Here is a 26,624-nt window from a genome sequence, read left to right as displayed (position 1 = left end):
TACAGGCAATACAGTTTTATTATGTTTTTTCACCAACTGTAGCAAAAACACATAACAACCGAATGAATAATCACGGGAACTTAATTATCAACAGGAATTTCAGAATTGTGTTCTAAACTTTAGACCAGGAAGGCCTGACAGGGAGAAAACAAACCATATACACACACTGGAATAATAGTCTCTATTATGAAGATTTAATGCCTTTAAAAGCATTGAGATTATTGAGGCACCTTACTGCAGGTTATGTATCATCTCCTCTTTGGCAATGAGATGCGTGGTTTTGTTAACTAGGGCCATTAGCGAGTTGAGCTTGTGAGACCAGTCATTGAGTATATTGTTTGGGTCCTTAGGCCTCTGAAAATTGATAATTCCTGCCAGCCTGTCTACTTTAGCAAAGATGGTCTTATTAACTACTAGGTTAGACAGGAACTCCTCCGATTCCTGTAAAGACAAACAGCACTAAGTCAAGAAAATAGCATTTTTATCTATAAAATCATCAGAATTCTTCCCAGACAGTATTAAAGCACAGGGAACTAGATTTTCTTTATACTTAACAGAAATACAGCTACCGTAATATTGTACTTAAAAAAAACAAATGATACTTTAGTATTACATGTTGGCACTGCAAGATACTAGCATGATCTATTAAAAAACTTTTTTCTTTTTTTCTCACCTGTTTCTCATTATCTTTCATGAAATTAAGTTTAATATACTACACCAACAGACTTTCATACTTTGGAGTACTTGGCTAACCAGATAGCAGAACAAGCCTTCTGACAAGGCATATAAAAATCTGCATGAATTATTGACCACTGTCAAGGAAGGTTTATTCTGAGTTAGTGGAAAAGAGCAGATTTAATTAAAAGACAGTAGGGTAAAGCTTTTCATTTGCGCTCAAAACACCAATATGCCAAGATGTATTAATCTCTTCTGAAAGCTCTTGAAGAGACAAAGTGGAATGACAGGAAGACTACTCCACCCCATTTTCCCAAAGTACAACCATCTATAAACACGGGCGTCTAAAGGTGAGAAACCCTGTATCTTCACCCAGTGACAAGAACATTTTAACACTAAAACACAAGACAAGAAGCTCCAGCATTTAAATGAGACCTTGAATATAAATGAATTTTTAAGAGCAACTTTTGCCTTATGGGCACACGCATCATGAAACTGAGTTCTCCCTGGATTATAAACCAGTTTTTTAACTCCCATAAAGGCGTGAGAATACACTCAGGTCATCATATTGACTAATAAAGTGCCAAATACTCAGACAATTTATTCTCAACAGACTTTTACACTACTTCTCATAAACAGAATCCAATGAACTAAAGCTCAGTTAATGCTCCCTGTCTATCACTACAGCACACTTTGTTCTTCCTGTAAGAGCTGAAAAGCACTGGTAACACAAACAGGGGAATTAGACTAAAGATGAAGCCAGGAGAGGTACAGGCATAATACCAAGACAAATATAGAGAGATACAACAACAGATACTGTATCCATGAACATTGGTAAACACACAAGTGTAAACCCTGAGAATTTTATAGCAAGCAGTGTATTTCTACAGTGCTACATCTTTCTGCACTGTCTGTAAAACAATGCAATGATGACCTATAGCATCACTAACAGAGCATTTTAAGCTAAAGAGAACTCATATTCAAGTTACAGGAGAACGTTGATCTGCTGAATACACACATACACTTCCACACCTCTTACAAAAGAAGGAAAAGCAAAGCAACACTTACATCAACAGATAGATCCAGGAGCTGTGCCATTCTCTTCATTGTAATTCTGGTATAATATTTAGCCATTATTCTAATATTCTGGAATAAAAGTGTTCAGAGTAGAGGGTTATGTGCAAAAAATAATTGAAGCAGGCTGCAAAAATATAAAAGTCAATGTTAAAAGCAGATTAGGAGCTCTAATGGCAGTGCAGCATAAGGTATTGTGAGGGAGTTACAAACAAACAGTTCTTTTGCTTGTAAAAGGCATAATAAGTCTTTACATGACAAATTATTAAGTAATGATATCAAGTCATTATGAATTTAATAAAAAGCAAGACTTCCAAATTTCTGCTCTATTGAATGTGAATGCTAAATCTCAATTCGAATGCAACATGCTCTTTTTTTATGGCAACCGTGCCAAACACCTATTTATAACAAAGATACATGAGTAAATAAAATCTGGAAAATACAACACAATGGAAAAGGCAACTTATCTGCTGCTTTACTACATACCTTTTTTTTTTTTTTTCCCCCTTTGTAACTAACGTAAGGCAAACGAAAAGCATTTATAGTTGAGGCACTGAATACACAGCTAATGCTTAAAGACAGCCATACTTACATGTTCCACAACTCTGTTCTTCAAATCTTTCCATCTCTTTTCACCTTCCTCTGTACAGCCAAAAACATCTGTCGCAGGACTGTCAAGGGATCCTTCTCTCAATTCTTTCCCATATTCTTCAACTAGGGCAGTCCATCGCATCAATTCCATAGTGGTAAATAGTTTTAGGAGGTCTCTAAATGATTTAGTAAAGGTGATTTACAATACTGTATTAATAAGGCTTATTTCGTACTTAAATAGATCAAAGAAATAATTGTAAATGTTTTCATTTTTTTACCATTGATTTCATTGCTCTTCATGAATATACTGTAATGCTTCATACTATCAGGGGCAGCTCAAGTCAGACTGTGTTTCTAATAAAGCTCTTTCTCTTACAAGACGTATTTTAATGTAGAACTTGCACAATCAGAAAAATTTTGCATAATTTTTCACACATTCAGAGATTCTTACAGCAGACTTAGCATAAACAATTTCATTTGAACAGCTCGTTTGAAATACTTTTTTTTTTTTTTCACCTAATAATTGTTTATTAGAAAGAATACTTACTTATACTTTGGGATTTCTTCTAGCTTCTTGTCACTACTAATTCTGTGCACCAAATCAGATTGTTCATTGTCATAAGGTGAAAGAATAACATAAAGGACAACGCTCTTCAGTGCCTGTTGAAGAGGAAAGAGTGTGGTTTTTTCCCGAATAATTAAATGATGGAATTGAAAACACTCACAGAGCTTAGAGTTTAACATGTAAAAGGCTTAAACCCAGCATATGAAAGTTAAGGTGAAATAAATGTAATCTTGCAGAAATGAACCCCGAATTCACAGTGATACATTTAAATGGATTCAGGTTAACTGAAACACTAGTATTTAAAGTAAATATGTGGGGGAAAAATCTTTTTAAATATGTAACATCTGTACTGCATACACAACAGTATCATTTAGACCACAACTGCACAGCTGTTTCTAATTTCTGCACTTGAACAGACAAGAAATTCTCAAGATTTCAAAGACAATATAATGAAGATGTTAGTTATAAATATTCATTTGAAATCAACTTTATTTGTTTTCAACTAACTGATTTGTTAATATACCCACTAAAAAAAAAAAAACCACTAAGAACAACAAACTGATGAGCTATTTAATCTGCCATAAATTGATCTGGTAATGAAATGGGTATTTGCCACATGAAAATACAGACATTTTGTACATGATGTTTTTTTACCTGCTGCCACTTTTCACTTTCAGCCTGGATACACGGAGTATCATAAATGGCTCTGTAGTGCTTACAGATGGAGAGGTAGGAGCCTTCATGTTGATCCAGCTGGATCATTAAGTTGTAGTATTTCAACTTAAGTTTCTGAAACAGAATCAAACAGTGAAATTAATACAGCTTCATGAATCATGAAAATTAAATCCAACTGGATCACAGAAAACAGGGATTCAAATACGTGGATTTGAAGAGAGATATGTCAGATTGGGGGGCGGGGCAAGCAGGGGAAAGGAGAGAAAGAAATCCTCCAATGACTTACTTCTGTGTTTTCTTCTTGAAAGAATTTTGTATTAATTTTTTTGCTGATAATTTGAGTCCGAATATAGTCTTTTACAGCTAGACAGAGTCTCATCTGCTCCAAGATAAATTCTACACGTTCTTTCTTTTCCATTGAACCATAGGTTTCCACCTAAAATAAAAATGTAACTATTTAACAATGTCAAAGTCAAAACAAGTGAATTCTTAACTTCCCAGGAAGAGCAGGAGGTTGGTGGTGGGGGAAACAAAACAGGAAAAACATGCCAGAGCATGTGAAAATGGAGAAAAGGTTATTCAATTTTAAATTATAACCCCCACTTACACCAAAAGAATCTGCTAACACTGAATTCAATACACTACCTAGACAACTGGAATCTGTTTTCCAAATGGCAAGTATTCCACGTAACCTAACCATGAGACTAACAAAATCAGTTAAAACTGAATTACACTCTCACTAGTAACAGGTAAACTCATTCCAGGCATTTCTGCAAACATACCTGATTAAGTTTCTAAACAATAACCTAAGAGCAGTCACAATTAATTTTTATTGCTGACACAGTTTTGAGTTACAAGGCACATTACCTGCAGTTCTTGCAGAATAGAGGCAGCCTCTTTCACCTCACCATTCTGTTCTTTTATTGTTGCAAGCGTCTTTGTCAGGCGAGCACGTTCAATTTCCACATATATCTGAAATCAGAAGTAGTTGTTTAAACATTGGCATTTTCTAAAGAAGAGTGAAAACTTAAGACTGCAACCCCACTAAGACACATATTTGATGTTGTCATACAACCAATTAATTCCCTGTGTATCCATACGCTATACTGACACTATCCACAAGATACACAGCTGAAGTAGAAAGGATATTTGACACACCGGAACTATTTGGACCAAATTAATCTAAAAAACTATGTCTAAATTCATCTACCGTTCTTCAAGCAAACATAAAAGGATGTGCACTGTGCATGAAGTATTAGATATTTTGCCTGTTAAAATATATTGAAACAGATATAAAGTAAAGACTTTAATGGTTAATGTGTACTAAGTACTACCATTTACATTATTTTGCTCACTACTAACCACCCATAAATCGACAATACTTGTTTACTAACAATTTGGACTAACTTTGAACAGACAAAAGTCATCCAGCAAAAGGAGTATTATCTAAATTATTAACGTGGTATAATGCTTTAGTATCACCCTCTAGTTACCGTAACTGTACCTAATACCTTGCTAAGTGCAGGAGAAATTAAATGAAACCTGCCCATTTCTCTAACAAATACATCACGTTTTAAAAAGTGAAAAATAAAGTGGCATTTTAGAACTCTGAAGTGTACTATTAATTATATCAATAATATAGCCAAATATCTACATCATGGAAATATAAGCAGTGTTTCAGCAAATTATTTAAATATGAAATCTGGAAAATATTTGCAGTCTTTCAGAAAGAAATACACTACTTGGCTTCTCAAGTTACTTCAAAAATTAATTTTGCTCTTATTTGAACAAGATTAAAAAACAAGGTTAAGAAGCTATGCTTTTAAAGGAGGTGAACATTTTTATACTACCTTATAGACATTCAGTCTTAAAACAAAACCTTACTTTTCCTTCCGTAACCATACGCAACGTGTCAATTAAGCGCAGTTTGACTGGTAAGTCTGTGATGTCTTCAACGTAAGTGCAGCACTGCTGGACCATTTTAGCAACTGCCTAGTACAGTAACAGAAAAGAAGAACATACTGTTTTTTAGATATTGCAAATGCATTCCAACTATAACAGTCAGATAGGTTTGATATGAAACTGTTCAGTACTTCAGAGACTCATTTCAACAAAAAGCATGAAGGTTACATCTCATGACTTTGCTTCATAAAAATGTGTAAAATGACACTAGCAACTGAAGTCAAATATGATGCTGTTCTGTCTCTTCTTTCACCTCAGTTTTTCCAGTGATATTCAAAATGATTAATCCCACAGAGCTTTCTCTTGAAAAGCAGTACTCCTGCCAAATTCACATGACTCTCACATGGACTGACAAAATTTGTATGCCCCAAGACCTGCATGGCCCAGGAAAGGTGTTATCTTCTCTTAAGCGTGTGCACTAGCCCTTCTCTTTAGGACACCTGTAGATTTTTCAGGAAAGGAAGGAAGAGGGATAATTATTTCTGACTGATTATTTTCCATCTCTGCATACTCCCAAAAAAGCACTAATAAACTAGCATCCTTCAGTGGCAAGCACAGCTATTGGAATATGTTCTTCTGGTAACAATGCTGTCAAAGCTGTTGCTATTATTATTAAAATACCTACTTCAAAAAAGAAAAGAGAGAGAATGAAACCTCTTCCTCAAGAAGAAAATTCAGCTGAAATGATCCAAGTCTTCAGCAACATTTTTTGTGCAAATTATCAAACTAAACTGTACTCTACTTTTATACAAACTCCTAACATTTTTGAACATTAAAAAGGAGGCAACCTTTTCCTTTCTAAATCAATACCATTGAAATTACCTGTTGCTGACTTCTACTAAGTTAAACTAAACACACAATGCAATAAACTTTGTACCTCCTTAAGTTCAAGTGCCTTCAGCTATCCTGATAGCCCATTTCTCAGACAGAACTAAATACCTGAGTATGACAGTTTCAAAAGCAAGCCTGTAAAGCACACACCTTATTTGATCACAGTAAGCTGCAATAACTCTGCTTAATGTACACCTCATGAACACAAAAAATTAAGAATATGGCCACAATACAGACTGTATAAGAGCGTAAAGATGAGCTACTGTCTAAAATACTGGCATGCACAAAAGCAGGAAAGTCACAGCTGTGTTGCCAAGAATGGCAAGCTGGACCATGTGGAGCTCAGGCACAGGGTGGAGACAGACTAATTCCAGACCAGTTTCATTATTGGCTTTCCTAAGTCTACAAAAAAACATCAACAGAAGCTAGTAACAATATATTCAGGCAGGTGCTACAAAGTCAGGAAAGTCCCTACACACAAGTGGGAATCAGATACACAGGTCCAAATACAATTTCATTTTTTGTTTCAAAGGATTAAATTCACCTGTTTTAACTGACTTCTTCTCTTTGATAGAAGAATAATATTTTCATTAAGAGCATCCCAGTCTTTAGCTTCGTAACACATTTTCACTATAGCAACTAAGATACGGGATGTGGAGACCATGTCAGATGCCTGTAACAAACAAACAGCATATTAGTGATGGGATAAACAACGTGCAGACCTCTATCACCTGCGCTTCTATTACACCAAGGTAAAGAACCTGATTATATCTAACCTTATTAATTTTCTTTTTAAAGAAAAGAACAACAAAATCGAAAGACTGATACTCCAGTTCCCTTCACAACTTAAATGTAGTGGAACAAGGGGGTGCATAGGACAACCCAGCCTAAATGCTGCACACCATATGCTACTTACCGTGCGTGTTTGTTTTTCCAAGGAGAGAAGGTTTTCAATTACTTCTTGCAATCTTCCTTCCTAATGTGACAGGCAAAGAATTATCATAATGAGTGAAAAACACAGTTTAGTTTAAATAGAGAGCAGCTCCAATTCTCATGCAAGTAAAAAACAGACTAGCCTGTACACCCATTTTTAAGTTGGATTTGGATTTTTTTTCTTAATAAAAGAAACATACATAGCAGTAACTTTAAATATATGGTTCTACACACAGAATAAACTGGAAAGGTTTTTGAAATTCTGTTTTTGCCCAATACATGCTGGAAGTTGGTTGTCTGGAGCAAAAAACCTAGCAAGTTTCAGACAGGTTTGTTTAGCTCACATTCACCGAGCTAGATGGAAGACTCATTTCTTTCCTAGCCAAAACAAAGCCTTAAGTGAGAACAGATAAGCAATTAGGTATTTTGGCCAAAAGAAATTTTTACTATTCCTTTCATCCACATTCATTATATCTTAATTAGCATATTATAGAAAGCATAAACTACATGCTTTATAGTCTAAGCATGGAATTATAATAGTCCTGCTTTTTGAGTTTTGAGAACTATATTTGTTTAGAGGAGTTAAAGACACTACAATCTACTTTTAGTCCTACAATCTACTTTTAGTCCTACATCGTAATTCCTAGCAAATATCTCACTAAAAAAATGTTAACATGGAAGAGTATGAAACAGTCCCTGGCAACTGTGGGGCTGCAAAAAGTGCTTAGAAACTAGAAAATTAGTAACAAAAAAGAGAGAATTACATTTGTTTTTAAAACATACCTACCTTACTGAAATCTTTTAAGCTATATACAATGGTTTGCCAGGGATGTGCTACAAAATTTACACGTTACACAACAATGAACCATGGTCATGGTGTCTGTACCTAATGCAGCATATGGGATAAAACTCTCCACACGGCACAGCCTTAAGACAGTAAAAGACGCTATTTGCTTAAGGCCACTGCCTTCAGCATCCTACAACACGTTATACAGTACAACATGTCTGAGAAACGTGAATCCAGCGGAGGATGCGCAGCACGTAAAGAATCAGATACCATCCTACTGGGACAGAGCGTAACAGCAAATCCGGTCTGTCTGTCCTGAGGTCTACGCAAAAGCACAAATCCATACAAGATCCTTAACGTAGACCATATGCATGATTACGATCCTAATCGGCAAGCCATCCCGAGGTCGCCCCGGGTGGGTGCACAGGCCTGGTTGTGGAGCAGACACCCAGCACCCTGGCAGGGCTCTGCCCCTCCCCTGCAGCCCCAGGCCCGTACCCAGGTGGAAGCGGCAGAGCGCTGCCCAGCCGGGTCCGGGGCCCCTGACAGGGAGGCAGCGGCCCAGGGATGAACGAGCCCCCCGCAGTCGGGTGTGCTGCCCGCGGCTGTCCCGCCACACCGGGGAAAGCCGCGGCCCTACTGGGGACGCCGGGCCTCCCGCTGCCCTCAGCCGCCCGGCCGCACCCCGACAGCTCCGGCCGCCCTCCTGCCCTGCGCTGCCAGGGAATGGCACTGCAGCCCCTACTCGCCGCACACGGCACAGCAGGGCCCGAGCCCCGCACCCTCCTGCACCGGACCGGGTGACAAGAGGCGCCTGCGGGCCGGGCCGCGGGTCCCCCCGCCACCGGGCCGCCTCGCCGAGCGCGGCCTAGCGCGCCCCACGCCATGACTCAGCCCATCGGCGCCGCCGGGCTCCCTCCCGCCCCTCACCTGCGCCAGCCGCTCGCACTCGGGCAGCCGCTGGTCCACCGTCGCGCTGTAATCCACCTCCATTTTCACGATGCGGCCATCGGCCCGCTCCGCGCCGCCCTCCGCCATCTCCCTGCTCCGCTGCGCGGCCCCCGCCGAACACACACCGGAAGCAGGCAGGCGCGCAGCCCCGCCCGCGCGGCCCGGCGGAAGGGCCCGGCACCGCCCCGCGCAGGCGCTGCCGAGGCCACCTGCGGCCGCCGCAGGGACCGGGGCGGGGCGGGGGGCGGTGCCGCCGAGGGGACAGGCCCCGGGCCGCCCGCTGTCCCGAACTCCGCTTTGGGGCGCTGGGGCTGTCGAGCTGCGGGGCCCCCTCAGCACCGAGGGTGGCGGCTTCTCACGGAGCCTAGTCCCGGCCCTCAGCCTGCCCTTGGCCCCAGCAGGGCCGTGGGGTTTCAGCAGCCGCGGTGTTGCTCATAGCTTGCGTGTCAAGAGCTTGAGGCCTGGTGCGGCCATGAGGAGCGGGGCGGATCGTGGGCCTGTGCTGTGCCCCCCCGTCCCCGGAGCGCCGTGCCGCCGGGCCATGGCAGGCCGCGCCGCCCTGGGGCCTGGGAGCAGGCCTCGGGGTGCGGGCGGGTCTCACCCTGGTGGGGTCGGGTGTCCAACCCTCCAGACATCTAATCACCTTGCATTGCTGGAGAGGCTAGGAACAGGTAGGAGACACAGTGATTTTTAAGAGCACAAGGATCCTGGGTTTACACGTTGCACCGTCAATGCGTTTGATAAGTTGTGGTGAGGTGCTGGTGCAACACTCCTGCCTGCAGGTTGCCATCATCTCCCGTTCCAGAGCAGAATTTCATATGCCTCAGGGGTTTTAATTCACTGGAGAAACTCAGAGAAACTTGCTCATGCTTGCAAGTAAACAGCTCACGAGGAAATATTGATCAGTGAATGTCCTATATCTTTGGGTGTTAAATTTAAGACTCCCAGAAAAAATAGGTTGTCATCACATCCCGGTTTGGGTTACTTTATGACTACTGCATATGTAACAAGACAGTAATGTGGCAAAGAGCTATTTGAAATAACCACTTTCAAATCTTCTGTTTACAGAATTAAGACTGAGTTATGACATCTACTACACTGGTATAAATTCAGAGTAATTCAATTAAGTGAATTCAGAGCTGTAATACTGTATTGTGCAATCGTGCCTGATAGATGCTTTCAAATTAGCACAGCACAGACCGTGGACTTCAAGTCACTTTCTGTTTGAACTCAGACTTGATTTATCAAGTCCAGTAACAGAATTTATCCATGGCCTTTAATCATTTTTAGTTACTAATTGACCTGAGTACTAAAAAGGCATGCATCAGAGAGTGTATGAGTCGTTCTTTCCTAACCCTGGCCATTTACAAATTTTTAGAGAGCTTTGACTACTTATTTTAAATTGTAAAATCTCGTTCTTTTAGTTCATAATGTTGGTATAATTGTACAGTCAATGGATAAGGAGTCATGGCTTTCAGGGAAGTTAAAAGTCACATACTAATCTAATCAAACATACTCCTGTACACAGTAATTTTGGTTCAGACAGTGAGTGAAAGAGGGAAAAAAAATTAATGCATACTGCAACTGTTACCTTCCTTTACCTGCATGGGTATGCTGGGAGACAAGGAGGCTGCTTTTGCTGCCAATGTAGACTTCCTGAATGGCTCATAAAAAACTAAATTCTTATTCAAAAGCCCTTAGTAATGCTTGAAGAAACAACTTGACTTTTACCGTCTCTTATTATGAAGCGACATTTTGCTGACGCAAGTCCATCTGGAGTTAATGTTCAGCATGATTTAACATATGGATTTTTCCCCCCCAGGTCAGAAATGGAAGATGAGTGAAAAGTATTTTTACAACTGATGGTAGAGAGCATGTTGCAGAGGTAAGAGTAATAGTTTCTGACAATTCACAGACAACAAAGAACCAAAATTGTGGCAGACGTGCTTGGCAGAAACTTCCTGGCTAGCTGGAACTGGACGTTTTCTCTCTCGGTGTGGCCCCTAGAAAGCATTTGCTGAGCATGCTTTGTAGAGAGTTCCGGGAACAGTAGTCACAGTGGGGAACTGTAAAGGATGCTGTTAGGGTCACTGGTTTTTTTCCCCACATTTGTGTGCAGACAGCACAAGACTGAGCTGTGCCTCTGGCAAAAGTATGGGGTGACTGAAGAATGTTTTGCTGTAGGTATGGGAAGTAATTTTGGCTTCCATTTTAAGTAGTTTCTGGGTTTGACACACTACTTTCTGCAGATCTGTATGCTTTGTTGTTTTAAATGGAGCTTTAAGGTTTGGTTTATGTTGAAAGCATATAATAGGTTATAAACTAGTTTAGGTCTTTCTCCTGGTTTTATTGTAATCAATGTCTTTGCCTATAAATGGGTGGCATCAAGGCCCTATGCAAAGAAGTTCAAATTTTTTACACTGCTTTTCAGCAGAAATCCAGAGGTATTGTTCCCGATGAATGAAAACACTAGCAAATCACTTAAAACAGAAGTAGATGTTTTAGATCTGAATTTGGATCACCTCTTATCTATAGGTAATACCACAGGCATCTCCTTGTTTTGGCTGTTTTGCATAGAAGTTTCAGGAGCATACTACTACTGACGTTATGGATTACAGCTACAGTTTCGGTAGTTACAAATGGCTGTTGTCAGATTTGAGATAGAAGTATCATTAACCACGTTCTTCGTACCTCTGTTGAAAATCCAGACTGCTAAGAGAGCTCCCAGATTTTCTATTTCTTTGTGTAGGTGTTTGTACTTGACTGGAAAGGCAGGGTGTGTGAAATATTGTGCCATTATGGCAACGGAATGGAAAAGTGATGTCGTTAGCTCCAGGAGATGGCACTGTGTCCTCTCCGGGCTAAGAATTATATACATAGCTTTGAAATGTACATTCAGAACCAAGAAGTTCTGAGGGTTTTGTGCTCTTTCTTCTTATGAAACACGCATTTCATTGTAGACCTAAATCTTTAGGTGTCCCAAATATGGTATTTCATCACTTCTATTTTTGCAAATAATTTATACTTAAATGAAGATGTGTATTTTACCATTATCTGTAGTGCTTTGCAGTTTCATATTACTGTCACAGTGCTTCTGTGTGATGCATGCTTTACAGCCATTTCAAGACAGGAGAAACAGCAATATGAACATTTTACTATTTACCTAGGGTTGTGTAACAGTTCGGGGTTCTCGGCTAGTTTCAGAACTGGGTTCCTGTGCACATCAAGTTGTGACTTAACGGGGTAATTTCTCTGAAAAACACAAACCCCAGGCATATTAAAAACCGATTTAACAAACAAATTGCCAGCTAAGGGGAGGATCCCTCCTGAAACGGTTCTGGCTTTATTGTTCAGCGAGGAAGGAGGGCCCTTTTCCACTGAACTTTCTGCGTGGTGGCATTTGAAAGTAAATAGCCGACACGAAAAAAGAGTTTTATCTGCGTTGCAAAATCTGCTGGCAGATAACGAAGGGCTGACCAGAAGGGAAATGGGTGAGGCCTCCACATCCTGCGCTGCCTGCACCCAGCCGGCTGCCCTGCTCGCGGCGGCGGGGGGACCTGGGCCGGGCAACCTTACGCCGCCTCGTAAACGTGTTGCAAGGTGCGTTGTCACACGTAGGGCAATAAACTTCCCCCCACATCGAGAAGCCTCCGCGGCGGAATCCGCTGCAATGGCGATGTCTCCCGGCCGGCGGCCCCTTCCCCGGGGGTCGGCGGGCCGCCCACGCCGTTGTTTAAACCCGCCCGAGCGGCGGCCGCCCCCCCCCCCGCCCCGCTGATGTCAGCCGCGCCCCCGCCGGGGCCGCCGCTGCAGCCGCTCCGCGCCCGCGGCCAGAGCTGCGCCGGGAGCCCGCGGCAGCCGGAGCGCGCTGCCCCCCCGCCCCCCCGCCGAGCGGCAGCCCCGCGGCCGCGCTGCGGTGCCGGGAGGCGGGAGCCGCGCTCGGCAGCCGGGGAGGGAAGCGCGGTGCGAAGCCTTTGTCTCGGCAGCCAGCGGCTCGTCCTTGTGCCGCCCGACGGGCTGCCGGCCCCGGCTGCGGCTCGATTGTGCTTTTCGCCGCCCCGGGCATGTCTTGACATAGCTGCGCTGTCGTGCACTTCCGACGGATGTCTCTGGCCGCCGCGACAGCGTTCGGGGTCTGAGCCTCGGCAGCGGCTGGCGGCGGAGCGAGTGTGACATTCCCCCGCTCGCCGTCTGAGGGAGGGAGAAGGGGAAGAAAGGAGCAGTCGCTCCCGCAAGGTTTTCCTTCTTGCTGGGTCAGCCTTCCTGGATGGTTGCATTACTCCCTCGTGGACACGTTGCCAAGCGCCTACAGAGAAAGAGGCTGGAATATTTTTTCCCCTGATTGGTTTTCGTCGTGCTCGTCGTGCCGAAATCCCCACTTTTCTCCCAGTTTGCTGGTCCGCACCGAGGCAGCAGGAATATGCTCATGAAGGAGTACCGGATCTGTATGCCTTTGACAGTTGAGGAGGTAAGCTCCGCCGCGGCTCCTGGCTAGGCTGTGCCCTACTCAGGGTTTGCTCTTTCAAGGCGAGTTGAGGCTCTGTTTGTTTTACTGAATATTTGTTCTCCGTGGGATGAACCGAAGTCGGAGATGATGGGCTAGAGAGGAATGTTTTTATTGGAAAATAAGGCAATCCTGCAGGAACGAAGGGAACTTAAGTCTCTCGAAAGCATTGTGTCGACAAAGTGTTGGTTATAAAGATTTATCAACCAGACTTTTTAAGAAGAATCTCAGGGATATTTGCAAGGGAATGCTTTGTGCTGAAATCCTGTCTGATAAAGCGTTTGTCCAAAACCCAGATTCTAAATATATCCTCACCTTTGCTTAAAATACCCTTGCAGCTGAACATGGCCTGAAACTCTAGCACAGGTACGGTAGGTAGGTGATCATCTATTAGTAAAACTTCTTTGTCATTTCAAGAAAGGATTGAAAGTCAGACTGCTCTTTGTCGATGCTCTAAACTCGGTGTTAGGAACATGATGTTTTTATTTATTTGCAAACGGCCTACCTGCTTGTTGGTTTAAGTAAGACAGTAATACCTACGTGCAATACTCGTGCTATATAGTTACTTGTGTGCGTGAACAGTGCTCGTTTATAGGTGCAATGGGTACCTAAAGGCCTGATGGCAGATGTAAATGAGACGGTGCTTTCTGCTTTATAGTGCCTCATGTATCTATAAAAAAAGAAGCTCGCCGTTGTTTTGTTGAGCCACGTACGCCCTAGAAGCGGGTACTGCAGCGGGGGAACAAGCCTCCTCCTGCACGCACCCACCACGCCAGCCGGCCCCGCTGGGGCGGCCGCACCCGCGCATCTTTGCGCCGAGCTGGGCGCAAAGTTTTCCGTCGCCGGCGGGCGATGCCGCGGCCGCCAGGGGGCGCCGTGCCGGCGGCCAGCAGCGGCGTGCAGCGGCCGTGCCCCCCGCAGCGCGGTTCCCTGCCCTGGCCCCGCGGGGCACAGCAAAGCGCGCTCACCGCGCCGATTAATTTACGCGGTTTTCTTGCTATAAACGTATCCAGGTGAGTGTTTTGCGGCACTGCTTGATTATTTTTTGCAGTATCTGTGGAGCAGTGCTCGCGAGTGTGACAAGAGTTGGCGTTTCAGTGGTCTTTTTTGGCTACATCTTCAGATTTGGCAAATTAACAGTATTCTAAAACGGAGAATTTAAACTGCCAAATATTTCCTTCGGGCTGCTGGGGAAATTCATTCTGGGAGCAGGACCTAAACCCATCACATACATGTAGGTAAACAGATAGAGGTTTAATTCTCGCATTTATCCAACCAACTTACATAATATGCAGTGTTATTGGATAGGATTATTCTTTTGATACATAGTTTTATTTGTTTATTGTATTATCCTAATATAGACAACATTTTATCCAAGCCAGTTCCTGATGTCCTCAGACTACCATGCTTCATTAATAGCAGTTCATTATGTCATCAGAAGGGAGCAGGTCTAATTTATTTTGAAAAATTGTTAAACAAGATTTCCAGGTACAGAAGAGTTCAAAAATCTCCCAAAACAGGAACGATTGATGCATGATGAGGCAGAAGACAATGCTGGAAGTCTGTTGTTCTGAAGAATGTTAACAGTATTACTGAAGATACTCATGCATCTTGTAGTTTCTCTTATGATGAATCATCCATTACTTAATCATTGAGCTGCAGCTGAGATGCCTTAATGAGGAACCTAGAACATATCTGATATTTAACTTGAGTTTCATTATTAATTGTAACATGAACTAGGACAAAATTATGAAATTAGCTAGTGGCTTATTTTTGTTACACTATTTGCATACTATAAAAGTCCCAGACTGTATTTCTCATAGCGGTTCATCTTCATGGTGTTTCCTACAGTCTATGAAGGTGTTACTGTCTTATTTTTGCCCTTAGTTGCACATTAACTACCAATAACACATGATATTTTTGGCATCTGCCTAGAGTAAGGTGGTGCATTACACAGTCATTAGAACATCATGAGGCAACTCCACCCTTCAAAAAACAAAAGCATTTTGGATCTAAGAGGCCCAGACTGCCTTCTGCAAGGTGCTAAGTCACTCTTGAAATTTAGTGGGCTTTGATGGAAACACAATTTCCAAAGGATGTGCCAATTTCTCGCAGAACTGGGATGTTTGGCCCTTATCTGCAGTGGCACTGACATTACCTGGAGTAAGCACCTAAGTCTTTTTGAGGTTGTAGGTTTCAACAGGTATGTGAAAATGCAGTTCTTTCTTATGCAGCTGCATAGCTTCTCTTCTTTGTGCTGTTTTTCTTAGGCTTCACAGCTCTGTTTTTAATGCTGTTTGGAAGTTCTGGCTTTCAGCCTGTGCACTTTATACATACATTCAAAAGCATTTCCTTAAGCAGTTTTCTTTTTTAGCAGTGACAGTTATCCATACATAGAAGTCTCACAACATGAATGAGAAAGAATTCCATCTTTAGTCTGTGTTGTGTCGTCACCAAAACCAGAGTGGCTTCCCATGTCATTCCTGTGAAAATAATCAGGCACAGGAGGCAAAGCTGAGTGCTAACTATGTCAGCCAGGCACCTGTACCTAATCTTCTGTAGTCAGATTTTGTGTGTAATGTGAAAAAGTTTGCGTTAAAATGCTACATAATGTCCAGTCGAGTAACTAGAAGTCATTACTTTGCATGTAAATAAATATGCACTCAGCAGTACAGCAATTAGCACTACACTGGCTGACCTAAATACATCTTTAGAGAAGAGTAAAAAAACTGGTAGATGTCACTAAAACAGCAACACTCTCGCCAGGTTTGAAGACTTTGTGGCATCTTTGTGTGTAGAAGGTTTTGCATAGCGGGTCTTTGTTATCTACTGCGGATCGGGTTCTTGAGGCACTATTATGTGGATTCCCTGATTTGATAAGATAAAAAAATATTTATGGGGATTCTGTTTGTATACCTGTCAGCTTGGAAGCCAAATGGTTTCCTGTAAATAAAATGTTTCCAAAGAAATGCAGATTGCTATGGACTTAACTGTTCTTGTGTATTTTGCGCTGAGTTGCATCTTTGTTCCCTTGTTCTTAAGCACCAGGAAAGACAGGTTGCTCCAAGAGTGCTGGCTGAGATGCTGTGGCACCACACTGTAATTCTCGTTCAAGGTTGAGGCTGACTCATTGAACTGCATCGTTATTGACAGTTATTTAGGACTGTTACTTACATATTGGTGCAAGCTGCCTAATCAGCTTTAAAACAATTTGAGAAAGGAAATACCATGCTAATTTCTAACTGCTGTAAGAACTTTGCAAATTAGGGCAGAATATAGCTGTTGATTGACTAAGCCAATATGATTGCCAATTATAATTTGTTCTTTACCTCGTTTGTGGTACCTTTGGGTGGCATGAATGCAAACTCAGTCCTTTTGTTAACTTGAGACCTTGTAAGTTAGAAAAAGCCATTTATTTTCATTACTACATAAAGGAAGTAAAATCTGTTGCAGTAATTGCTTAGGATGTGTTACCAGTCTTCATCCCAGCTGCAATTAATAAGCGAGCCTGCCTCTTGGTTATTTTTCCCCTTGCATTTTCATGTGTTAGTTCATTCTTAGAAATAGTTTGTTACATCATATGACAGAATGTTACAATAGGCTGCATTGTGGTTTTTTAAAATATTATCAGTTAAAAAAACCCACATTCCTAAGCAAGTGAAAAGAATGCCAAGCAATTGAAAAGAGCGGAGATGCTAAAAAATTCTCAGACTTGGGTCTTATTGCATTGCAAGTCGTAATTCCACAGTTCTTCACAGGAAGGATCACATGGTTTCGTGCTTTTGAGATGCCTTTCTCTGAAATGGTAAACCAAATCGGATAGGTTAACTTGTTACTGAACTTCTGTTTTGGAAGGGGCAAAGTACGGTGAAGTTTGATCTGTGTGGAAAGTGATTATTCTTTAAGGGAATAGGTGGAAAGGCATTGTTGCTGAATCCTGTTGAAAATGAAATTGTTATTGCTGTAAAATGCTAACAAAGATGTGAAGCTAGGTTGTATATATTTAAAAGCTGAACATTAAATAAAATACAGTAGTCATAAGTTTTTTTCCTTGGAAACAAGAATGACCATTAACATCTCTGTTAGTTTTGAACCATATCTGTATGGCGAGTACCTAAAGAAGAAAGAAAAATCTGTTAGGACTTTATTTCAACCAAGATTATCTCTGCTGAAGTTGGTGGAATTGCCCCCATTCTGTGCTTTAAATAAAAGCTAAGTTGGATCTGTGGGGAGTGCTGCCTGCATGAGGTGTATAGGAACAGCCGTATTGTCGTGAATACAAACAAGCAGAGACCTGCAAAATGTCTGTAAATGTAGATAATTTTTCAACAAATTTTTCAACAAAAAAATCTTTTCAACGTGAACAAATTCTGGGTTTAGAGGTGTTTTGCTTACTCCTTTATATAAACAACCATTGTCTAGCTCTTTTTCAAACATTATGAATTTTCCCAGTGTCGATTATTTACATAAAATTATTTCAACAACATATGTGTAAACAGTATTTGTATTCTCTGGATCTTCTGTACATTTCCTCTTTAAAAGATTTCATAGTCTACTGTCTTGTGTACAAAGGGTACTTGTTATAACGTGTTTTATTCAGACAGGTTTAGAGCTCAATGAAGGCATCTAAGAAAGTGGGTTTATGCCCCGAGAGTTAGCAGGTGTTATGATATTTAGACATAACCATATGTATGTAGAACAGAAAAAGCCTTTCATAGGGTATAAAGTCTGAAATACATATTTTTATACACTGCAGTTGTCTACTGCAGGATAAACTACATACACTCATCCTGCAGTTAATACAGATAGATTAAATAATGATCAGTGAGGTAAGCTTTTTTTCATTTCCCAGCTATAGCCACAGAACATATTTTCAGGAATATGTAAAAGTATGGAAGATTTGAAAAAGCAGTATTTTGGTTGTAAGCAAGAGGGCTATAAGCAAACATAAGGTGAAGTCAGCTTTTCAAATTTAATTCAATTTAATTACTTGTAAATAAAATAATAGTCAGACCATGCCATGACCATGACCTCTGCGAAGAGTTTATCTGGCAGTTTTGAGCTGAATTTGTCCAGCAAAAATGGAGGCTTATTGTGCAACTTTAAATTAAACTGTCAACAGCTATAATGCATCTGTAGTCTTACCCTGATTCCTTTAGAAGATACTAAAGTGCTGTTTTACTGAAGAATTTTTACTCTAGTTAATCATTCTTTCTGGATGTCTTAAAAGAACATCACCGGCCTTACCTTATTTTTGCAATTAATACTGTGAAGGCACCGATATATTTGTCTGAGGAGTATTCAGAGTTAATTATTGATCTAGAAAAGCTCTTTACACCACTATGAACAACTTTTTACCCTTCAAAATAAATGATTGTGTAAGACTGTTGTTAGCGAACTGATCTGATCTTTTTTTGTGGCCAGTCATGTCTACTCGCATCACAAGGCCTTTGCCACATACAGTGTGACCTTAAATTGACCTTAAAGCTTATGGACTGGGAAGAATCATTATAATGATGTAACAGAGAAAATAGGTGAGAGAAAGCACCAGGAGTTAACTTTTAGTACCAATTAAAAAGCTATTTAATTTTCTTCTGATGCACGGTCTAGTAAGAATGAGCAGATGAAAGGGAGCGCTGTGTTTTACCATGGGAAAAAACGGAATACCTTGCTTTAGCTTGACCTTCCTGTTGGAGTTGTGGTCACCTAGAGAGCTATAAAAGCAAAGGAATGCAGAGCACATGTCAAATCTTCGTTGAACTCTAGTGCAAATAGTAGACCAAATATATCCAGTTTTCTTCTTTTACTCCTGTTTGCACATTTCAGTACAGCTCTGAAAGAAACAAGACAATCTTTGTTCCTAAAGTTTCAGTGTAAATCATTAAAAAAATCTTTCAGTGGAAAGGATTAGGTATTACCAAAGGAACTCCAGAGTCTGACGTACATCTCTCTAGCTCTGCCTCTCCCTGTCAACACTTGTTTTCTCCAAGGTATATATATAGCAAATAATACTATACATGTGATTTGAGGGCTTCGTTGGCAAAATACAGGGCCCGGTTTTGCATTTCCCATAAAACAAAATTCAGCTTGTCAGTGTTTTAGGACATTTTCTAGCTAAAACACTCTACAGAGCTTTGATGCTATCGAGATCTGTGCAAAGTGTGTTTGTCTTTGAAGTTTAATGTAGGTTTGGAAACAAAAGAGCAGGGAGAGAAAGATGCAGAATGTCAATACTGGCTTTTTAAACTTGGTGCTTTCTGGTTTTGTATTTTTTGGGAAGAACTTTGAGTTGCTGAGAGCATGAAGTTCTTGTAAGAGTTGGTATGAATGGTAAATGATCAGCACTTTTGAAATTGCAGCCACTTTTGTTTATGTACCTAATAATGTAGATGCCTATATTAGCACCTTGAAGTTTGGTAACTGATATGTCAAATACATTTTCTCGTAGTCTAGCCTGTTTAATTTCCTCATCTGTCTATTGTAAGGTTAGAAATAACGTAATTATTCCAATTTTCATGTGCTTTTTGCCTGACCGCACATATTAAGAAAATGGTAGGTGATTTATAGCCCTTGAAGTATACAAAGCTCTTTAGATGATAGGAACAGAAAGATCTCTGTAATAACTAGGAAAGGTTAAAAAAATTGTATTTTCCTTCATGAGTATTCAGTTTCGTGTGATAGACATTTGTATTGTTAAAATCTGTTAGAGATCATGTTCTTTTGTACAAAAGACTGCCTAGTTAGGTAATGGAAAACCCATAGTATGGAACAATGATTCATTCACGATACTCTTCTTTGTGACTAGTGAGCTGACAAATGTGTACCCCAGGCTGTCCTTACAGAACCCAGTCAGTTGTGGATGCTGAAATACATGCAGGCTTTCCATCTTGAACGTCTAACCTAACACACAAGCAACCATTAGGTACTGTAAGGATGGAGACAGACAATACACACATGCAAACCGTTGCAATATACTCAGCAACTGTGGGTGAGGAGTAATTCTTCGTATTCTTGCTCATTGAAAACTTATTTGCAATTTAAAAAAAAAAATTATAGCTTATTACATTTTATTCTTATCTTTGGTTTATAGAGCATCTATCATGACCAGCAGTATATTTTCTAAGCGAATAGTGACATTTCATGCGAATTTGCCATGGTAGTTCTCCAGCGCAGCCTGAGGAACTTTGTGTAGGCATATTGTGCACCTGTTCAAGTGAAATTACTAATGTCTGCATGTGTCTAGAAAGCAAGGAGAGAGGTGCTCCCCAGGATTACTGACTAGGTTTAAAAAGGAGCAAAGAAAAAGTAATTTAGATTTCAAGTTGGGTTAACAGATGGTTTACAGTCTGTAGGTGGAGGAAACTAGACTTGAACTTAACCTGTGTTTATATATAATGCTTTTAGTCTAGCCTTAGTCGTCTTTATCTCCTTCTCAGTTCATCATTTCTTCCCAGTTTTGGTTATAAGTGATTTAAAATCCTTGGATATGTATTAAAATACTGTTTTTATAAAGTATAATGCAGGGTGCTAAATTGTAGGAATGACATTTTGATGGCTTTTCTTGGAAAAAAACATGTATCTTCCATCTTTTTCCTGTTTGTGGTTAGAAAATGCTGAAGCAGTTTTGGATTCTAATAGTTTTGTACTTTTACGATTCTAAAGCTGGTTTTACAGTGCACACTCCTAACTTCTGCATATACTTGTGCACGTACTCTAATTTAAAGCACATGTCATGAGTCACATGCATAAATGTTTATAGGCTGGGTTTAGTAAAAGACTTGTTCATATGCTCTCCAGAAAAATCATGGTCTCTGTTTAAGAGTTTTTACATGTCTGTTCTAAGATTAATCTTGCCTAAGTGATTTAGGAATACTTGGGCTCTGTGGGAATTGTTTTCTGTGAGCATGCTGAGTGTGCTTTATTTTCTATTTCATCACACTAAATGTCATATTAGGTTTAATGTGTTGCCCAATTAATGACTATGTTTAATGTTTTTCAGTATAAATATTATTATAATACATGACAAAATAATTATGTGATAATGACACTCCAGTATAACACACTGTTGCTCCATTGCTTGATTAACAATCAGTCACTGATGACAGTCAGAAACACAACTAATTGTTGAATATATTTCCAGCTTTTTGCTCTCAATTTGTATAAAAAATAAGAAATATAGAAATAACCTTTTGTGCTAGCATCACCATGTTACTTGAAAGGTTACCGAAATACTGGAGTCCACCATGAACCAAAACATTGTATCTGTGAGAGAGATAAAGACAAATTATTATTCTATTGATAAGCATGAAGTTCTTAGACGTGCCAAGCTTGTATTTCTCCTGGTCATACATAGATGGTTTTTTTAAGTAGTCTCACTTGTAAGGTCCATTGAATGTGCTGGTCCTAGTATGGGTGTAATTCTTACCTTCTAAAAGGTGCTTGACAAATTTATCCAGCTATTTATCTGATTTTTTCAGGGGTTTTGAAAGTGCATATTAGCTGAATGTTAAGTAATATTTCATTTAACAAATTATTTATACAGTGACTTGGAATAAGCCATGTGAGACATATGAAATGTACATCTGATTGTGGTCTTAAGTAAACTGCTTGCTTCTGTTATCACACAAACTTGATAAGAAATTTATTTGGACCTTACTTCAGTGGATCAGCTTTTGTTTTGCTTCACTCTGTGTAAAAGGAAAAATCATTCAATGGAATTTAGACCATAGTAATACCAATGAGTTCTGTCACTGATGTCAGAGGCCAAGATTTCACCAAATATGTATGACAAAACCCAGCATATTTTTGGAATACAAATGTTGGGAATTTAAATTCCATTTCAGTTGCATGGTGCAAATCTAAAATAATGCCATTGACCTCAGTAGATCCATTCCAGGTTTTTATCAGTTTGATCAAAAGTAGGCTTTATCAATGGCTGTAAACCAAAAGAAAATGTAGATTTCGCAAATCTTTTGTTCTTACCGAGAAAGAAACCAGTCTGACGTCTCTAAATCTTTAGCATTCTTGCCTAACCTAAAAGACATTTTCACATGGTTAGATTCAGGCCCCAGATTTGTGTCCAACCTATGATAATGTCTTTGAGCCGACATACAATCAAATAATTGCTGTCCTCGCACCACCGAACTTGGCAGTAACCTCTTTGCTCTCAATTTTCAATCCTAACTTTGTAGGAACTCTGATTCTCTTGTTTTTCTCCCATTTTTGAGTCTTTGGTCCCAGTCCCAAGCAAGGAAGCCCAGCCAAGCACAGCAGGCGGCTGGCCAGCTGGCAGAAACCTGCTGCTCCCAACAAGAGCCTGCTGCCCTGGCCCGCTCAGCCTCGCTGGGGATAAGGAGCTACACAGCCCGCTAGAACAATCCGGAATTCAGCTTCCCTCCGAGGGCTGGGCTGAGGCTTGCGTCTCGGTATTCCCTCAGTTACCATGGATCTTTGCACCGAGACTGAAGCTGAAGAGAGTACTGAGCACAAAATCTTTTAGAGGGTTACTAAGTTTGTTTGCATTTCCAAACTGTTTGGTGCTTAGTTAAGCCCAGTGTTTTTTGGTTGGTTTTGCTTTTTTCTTTTATTTGTGTTTTTTCCTCAGGGATGGTTCAGTATAAAAACATGTTTCTATATATTAAAGGGATTCTTTTATACATTTGGGATAGGTTGTTTTGGGGGGGTTTCCCATTAACTTCAATGGAAACAGAATAAAGCCTACTATGGGGATTTTTTTTTAATTTGTTTTCCACTGTTTTGCTATAGCTTATTTTCTCCGCAGTCTCTGCTTTTTTCATGACTGAACATGAACTCACTCAGAGTCAAGTGATGCTGAACTTCTAAATCTATTTTGAGTGGGTTTGAGATGAGGCAAACAACATCTTAGTGGAAATGTTATGTCATAGTAACAAATGCCTATGGATTAGTTAGTTTATTTCCAGGACCTCATGGCCTATACATTGCTATTTATAATTTAACTTTCTCAAGCAGCCACGACTGTGTTTATGTTACCATGGTGTTACTTGCCATACTTGAGGGTGGATAGTAAATGCTATAATTGAAAATAGATACTCCCACTGAAATAAGTGTAACAGGTGGTTATGTTTTTATTTAATCATGCTGCCAGCATAATACAAGTTAAATGTGGATACCTCCAACCCTGCCTTTTAGCTAGGACGTTTTCAGACATGCCAATTTGTGTTTAGTGGCCAGAACTGTAGTAAGCAACATGAGTGGCTTGTCTTGTGACAGTCCAAGGAAGGTCAGTGGTAATCAGTGAGTATCCTCCAGGTCAGACTTCAGAAAGAAAATGTTACGCGGGAGAAAGGGAGATGCTCTGGTGCAAGGCGGGGAGGTCTGTATCTCATCCTTCTTCTGTACCATCATCTGGACAAAGCTCTAATTCCTTAGGAGTATTTGATGAACAGAGTTTGCTGTTTCCTTGTGATTTCCTCATACTAGCCCTCTTATCTCATCACTTAATTTCCTTCAGTTGTCCACCGTAAGGAAATGCACATCTGTTTTGAGGTCTGCCCTGTATTAATACAGCGTGGCTTGGATTGACGTTAGCTTGTACCCACCTTCCTGGTGCTGGCAACACATATCCTAGCGGCAAAACTGTCCAAGACACTTCCTTCTCACAAGGATAAGAATAGCTTTTGATTAGATTTCATCAACTTCTATAAAATTAGTTAAAGGTTTTATATATGTGTGTGTATATATAAAATACATAAATGACATAACATATAAATACATATTTTATATGTGAATACCTATATATTTTTCCATTCTTCAAAGTAAAAGGACAGAAAGATACAGATATTGGCATAAATTCTCCTAAATATTTAGGCAGGGAAAAAAGGATTCTAGATTTTTCTCTCAGAAATATTCTAAAATGTGAAAACTGAATAATTTGAAGTAGCAGTATTGTTTCACACTCTACTTACTGCACAAAGTCATATGCTCAAGAGTATTGAGCAACCAAGTACAAACGCTTCAGTTAGGATAGTATGGGTGTTATCAATGGCATTTGTAAAATACATTTGAGTAGATACGGAAGATGCCCAGTTGGTATGACTGTATGAACAGTAAAGTGCAGAGCAGAGATTGTCACATGAGTTCCGCACAGCAGTTGCCTGTTGAGGATTTTTGTACCTTTTTTAGAAGTAGCTGTCAGACTTCTGTCTGTATTAAGCTTTGTAACAACCCAAGGTTAATTGGGTCCTCCAATTTTTCATATAGCTGTGGGATATAAAATGAGTTTGCAGCAGATGTTGTGAGCATACATAGATTCTTCTCTTGAACTCAGTTCAAGGTTGTGCCTCAGTTTTCCATTTTGCCCAATGAATAAAGCAAAGCCAAAAAACCAACCCCTCACTCATGGTTCAGAAGGTGGTATGATTTGTCATAGTTTGGTTTTAAGCTGGTTTATATTTTATATTATATAAAAAACATTAACATTAATAAACCAGTATCACCTCCTATGTGCACAAGACAGAGTTTGCCTCTTAAAGCTTTGCAAGGAGGTCCTTAAGGCCTTTTGCAAACTTCTAGCAATTGCATTCCTTTCCATAGGTTGTTATACTTAACATCTTTACTTGAAGCCTTTTCCACATGTGGCACTTCTGGAGGTTAGACTTGCAAATTAAGTGAGCTACTTCAGCTTTCTGGGCTTACCTTACAGGTAGCAGTTGATTGACTTCATCGTTACAGAAAAGCTGAGGACGTTCCCTAGGGCCACTAACAAATTTCGGACTAACCGTTATGTATGCAGTAAAGCATTAGTCTTTGAAGCGTTCATGCATATTTAATGGTAAGGAAAGAGAAGAAATTCAGCATTGTAGCCAATCCAAACCTTTGACAAGTACAATGAGTTAAGAGAAAAACCACTGAGTTTGCAAGAGCTTTTTGATCAAATGAAATAAAAAATGGATGACTGAAGACGATTAATGTGGATTAGTAGATCGTGTCTATTACGAATTGTGTCATAGGTCCGCACATCCATATGGACGTTCACTATCAAGCTTGGGTTTTGCTGAGTTACCCCTGTTCAGCTGGCCCTTTGCCTGGGCTTTTTGTAGATGTAGGACCTCTGCTTTCCTTTGGTGCTGGTACCACATCTGGAAGTCACAGAACCCTTGCTTAAACCTGTGGTGCCCTGGAGCTGCCTAAATCTCATCTAGAATAGAATATTCACCTGGGAGAGAACTAAACTAGCATTTCTAACCAGTGTAGCCCATGTGGGTACAAGAATAAGAGTCTTGATTCAGGCTGCTGTTTTAGCAAAGTCTTCATCAGTTACAGACCCAAATTTTGTATTTATTTTTATGAAATATTTGCCATTGCACTGTACCAGGCTTTATTTTGAGTTTATATCTGGTTATTCCATGCTTTTCTTAAACAGTTACCTATTGGTATTCATTCTTAACAGTTGTAATTCTCTGTGTGAAATTGTAGTGTAAATTTTTATATTACTGTTGATAGCTGGTTCCTGATATTGCCCCCCTCCCACCCTGAGTGTCTTGCTTCTTAATGCCATGTTAGACAGTGCAATGTAAATGCTCCCTGAGTTTGGGTCTAAACCGAGATTTTAACCCATTTTGTCAGTTAAAAGAAAATAAGTGAAAAGGGAACAAGGATATATACAGAAGGCATTTTTCAGAGAAATGAATTTAATAAATAATAAGGTTGTATAGCAATAGGCAGAATTCACTTGCTTCATCAGCTGCATAGTTAAAAGCATCTTTTTTTTTTTTTTGAGCTGGAAATAAAAGAAAGCTATGTAGGAAAAGGAGTAGGCTTACTGATTAATGAAAGCTTTGCCATCCTTCAAAAATTTTGTCATGTAATCACTGGCAAAAATAATTACAGAGCTGTTTGGGTACATTTTTGTCTGTCTTATTTTGAAAACCCTTATTTTTCTTTTGTACTTCTGACACCTTCTGGTCAAGAGTTTCAAAGAAAAAGGACTTAGACTCCATTTTGTCTACGTAACAGTTCATCACTCTGCTGATTTCATGTGTGCAAGTTATTTGCATATGTCAGATTTAAACGTATGCGGTTTTGGAGGCACAGTG

At 40.2% G+C, this 26,624-nt stretch overlaps 2 protein-coding genes across 8 annotated transcripts in view; one reads left to right on the top strand and one right to left on the bottom strand.

Annotated features, from left to right (window-relative positions):
- Nucleotides 1–9,202, bottom strand: PSMD12 (proteasome 26S subunit, non-ATPase 12). The gene is made up of 11 exons (XM_040582007.1): nucleotides 9,024–9,202; nucleotides 7,290–7,349; nucleotides 6,918–7,046; nucleotides 5,465–5,572; nucleotides 4,448–4,552; nucleotides 3,867–4,016; nucleotides 3,560–3,694; nucleotides 2,888–3,000; nucleotides 2,342–2,516; nucleotides 1,744–1,821; nucleotides 1–441 (listed from the first exon to the last, which is right to left on the bottom strand). The coding sequence occupies exons 1-11, from the start codon at nucleotides 9,129–9,131 to the stop codon at nucleotides 232–234; spliced, it is 1,371 nt and encodes a 456-aa protein (XP_040437941.1). The 5' UTR covers nucleotides 9,132–9,202; the 3' UTR covers nucleotides 1–231.
- Nucleotides 9,203–9,589: 387 nt separating this feature from the next.
- Nucleotides 9,590–26,624, top strand: part of PITPNC1 (phosphatidylinositol transfer protein cytoplasmic 1) — a 90,337-nt gene continuing 73,302 nt past the window's right edge. For 2 of the 7 annotated variants that reach the window (XM_040582004.1, XM_040581998.1), the window contains exon 1: nucleotides 12,898–13,512. In XM_040582004.1, the coding sequence (XP_040437938.1) occupies nucleotides 13,465–13,512 (48 nt within the window). In that variant the 5' untranslated portion in view covers nucleotides 12,898–13,464. Of the gene's footprint in view, nucleotides 9,716–10,866; nucleotides 10,930–12,103; nucleotides 12,645–12,895; nucleotides 13,513–15,567; nucleotides 15,752–26,624 lie in introns of those variants that run through there. The other 5 variants (XM_040582000.1, XM_040582002.1, XM_040582003.1 and 2 more) reach the window with 5 other exon arrangements.

Source organism: Falco naumanni, chromosome 1 (genome assembly GCF_017639655.2).
Source record: "Falco naumanni isolate bFalNau1 chromosome 1, bFalNau1.pat, whole genome shotgun sequence".
NCBI lineage: Eukaryota > Metazoa > Chordata > Aves > Falconiformes > Falconidae > Falco > Falco naumanni.
Note: the sequence above shows the minus strand (reverse complement) of the source record. Positions and strands in the feature narration are given on the sequence as shown.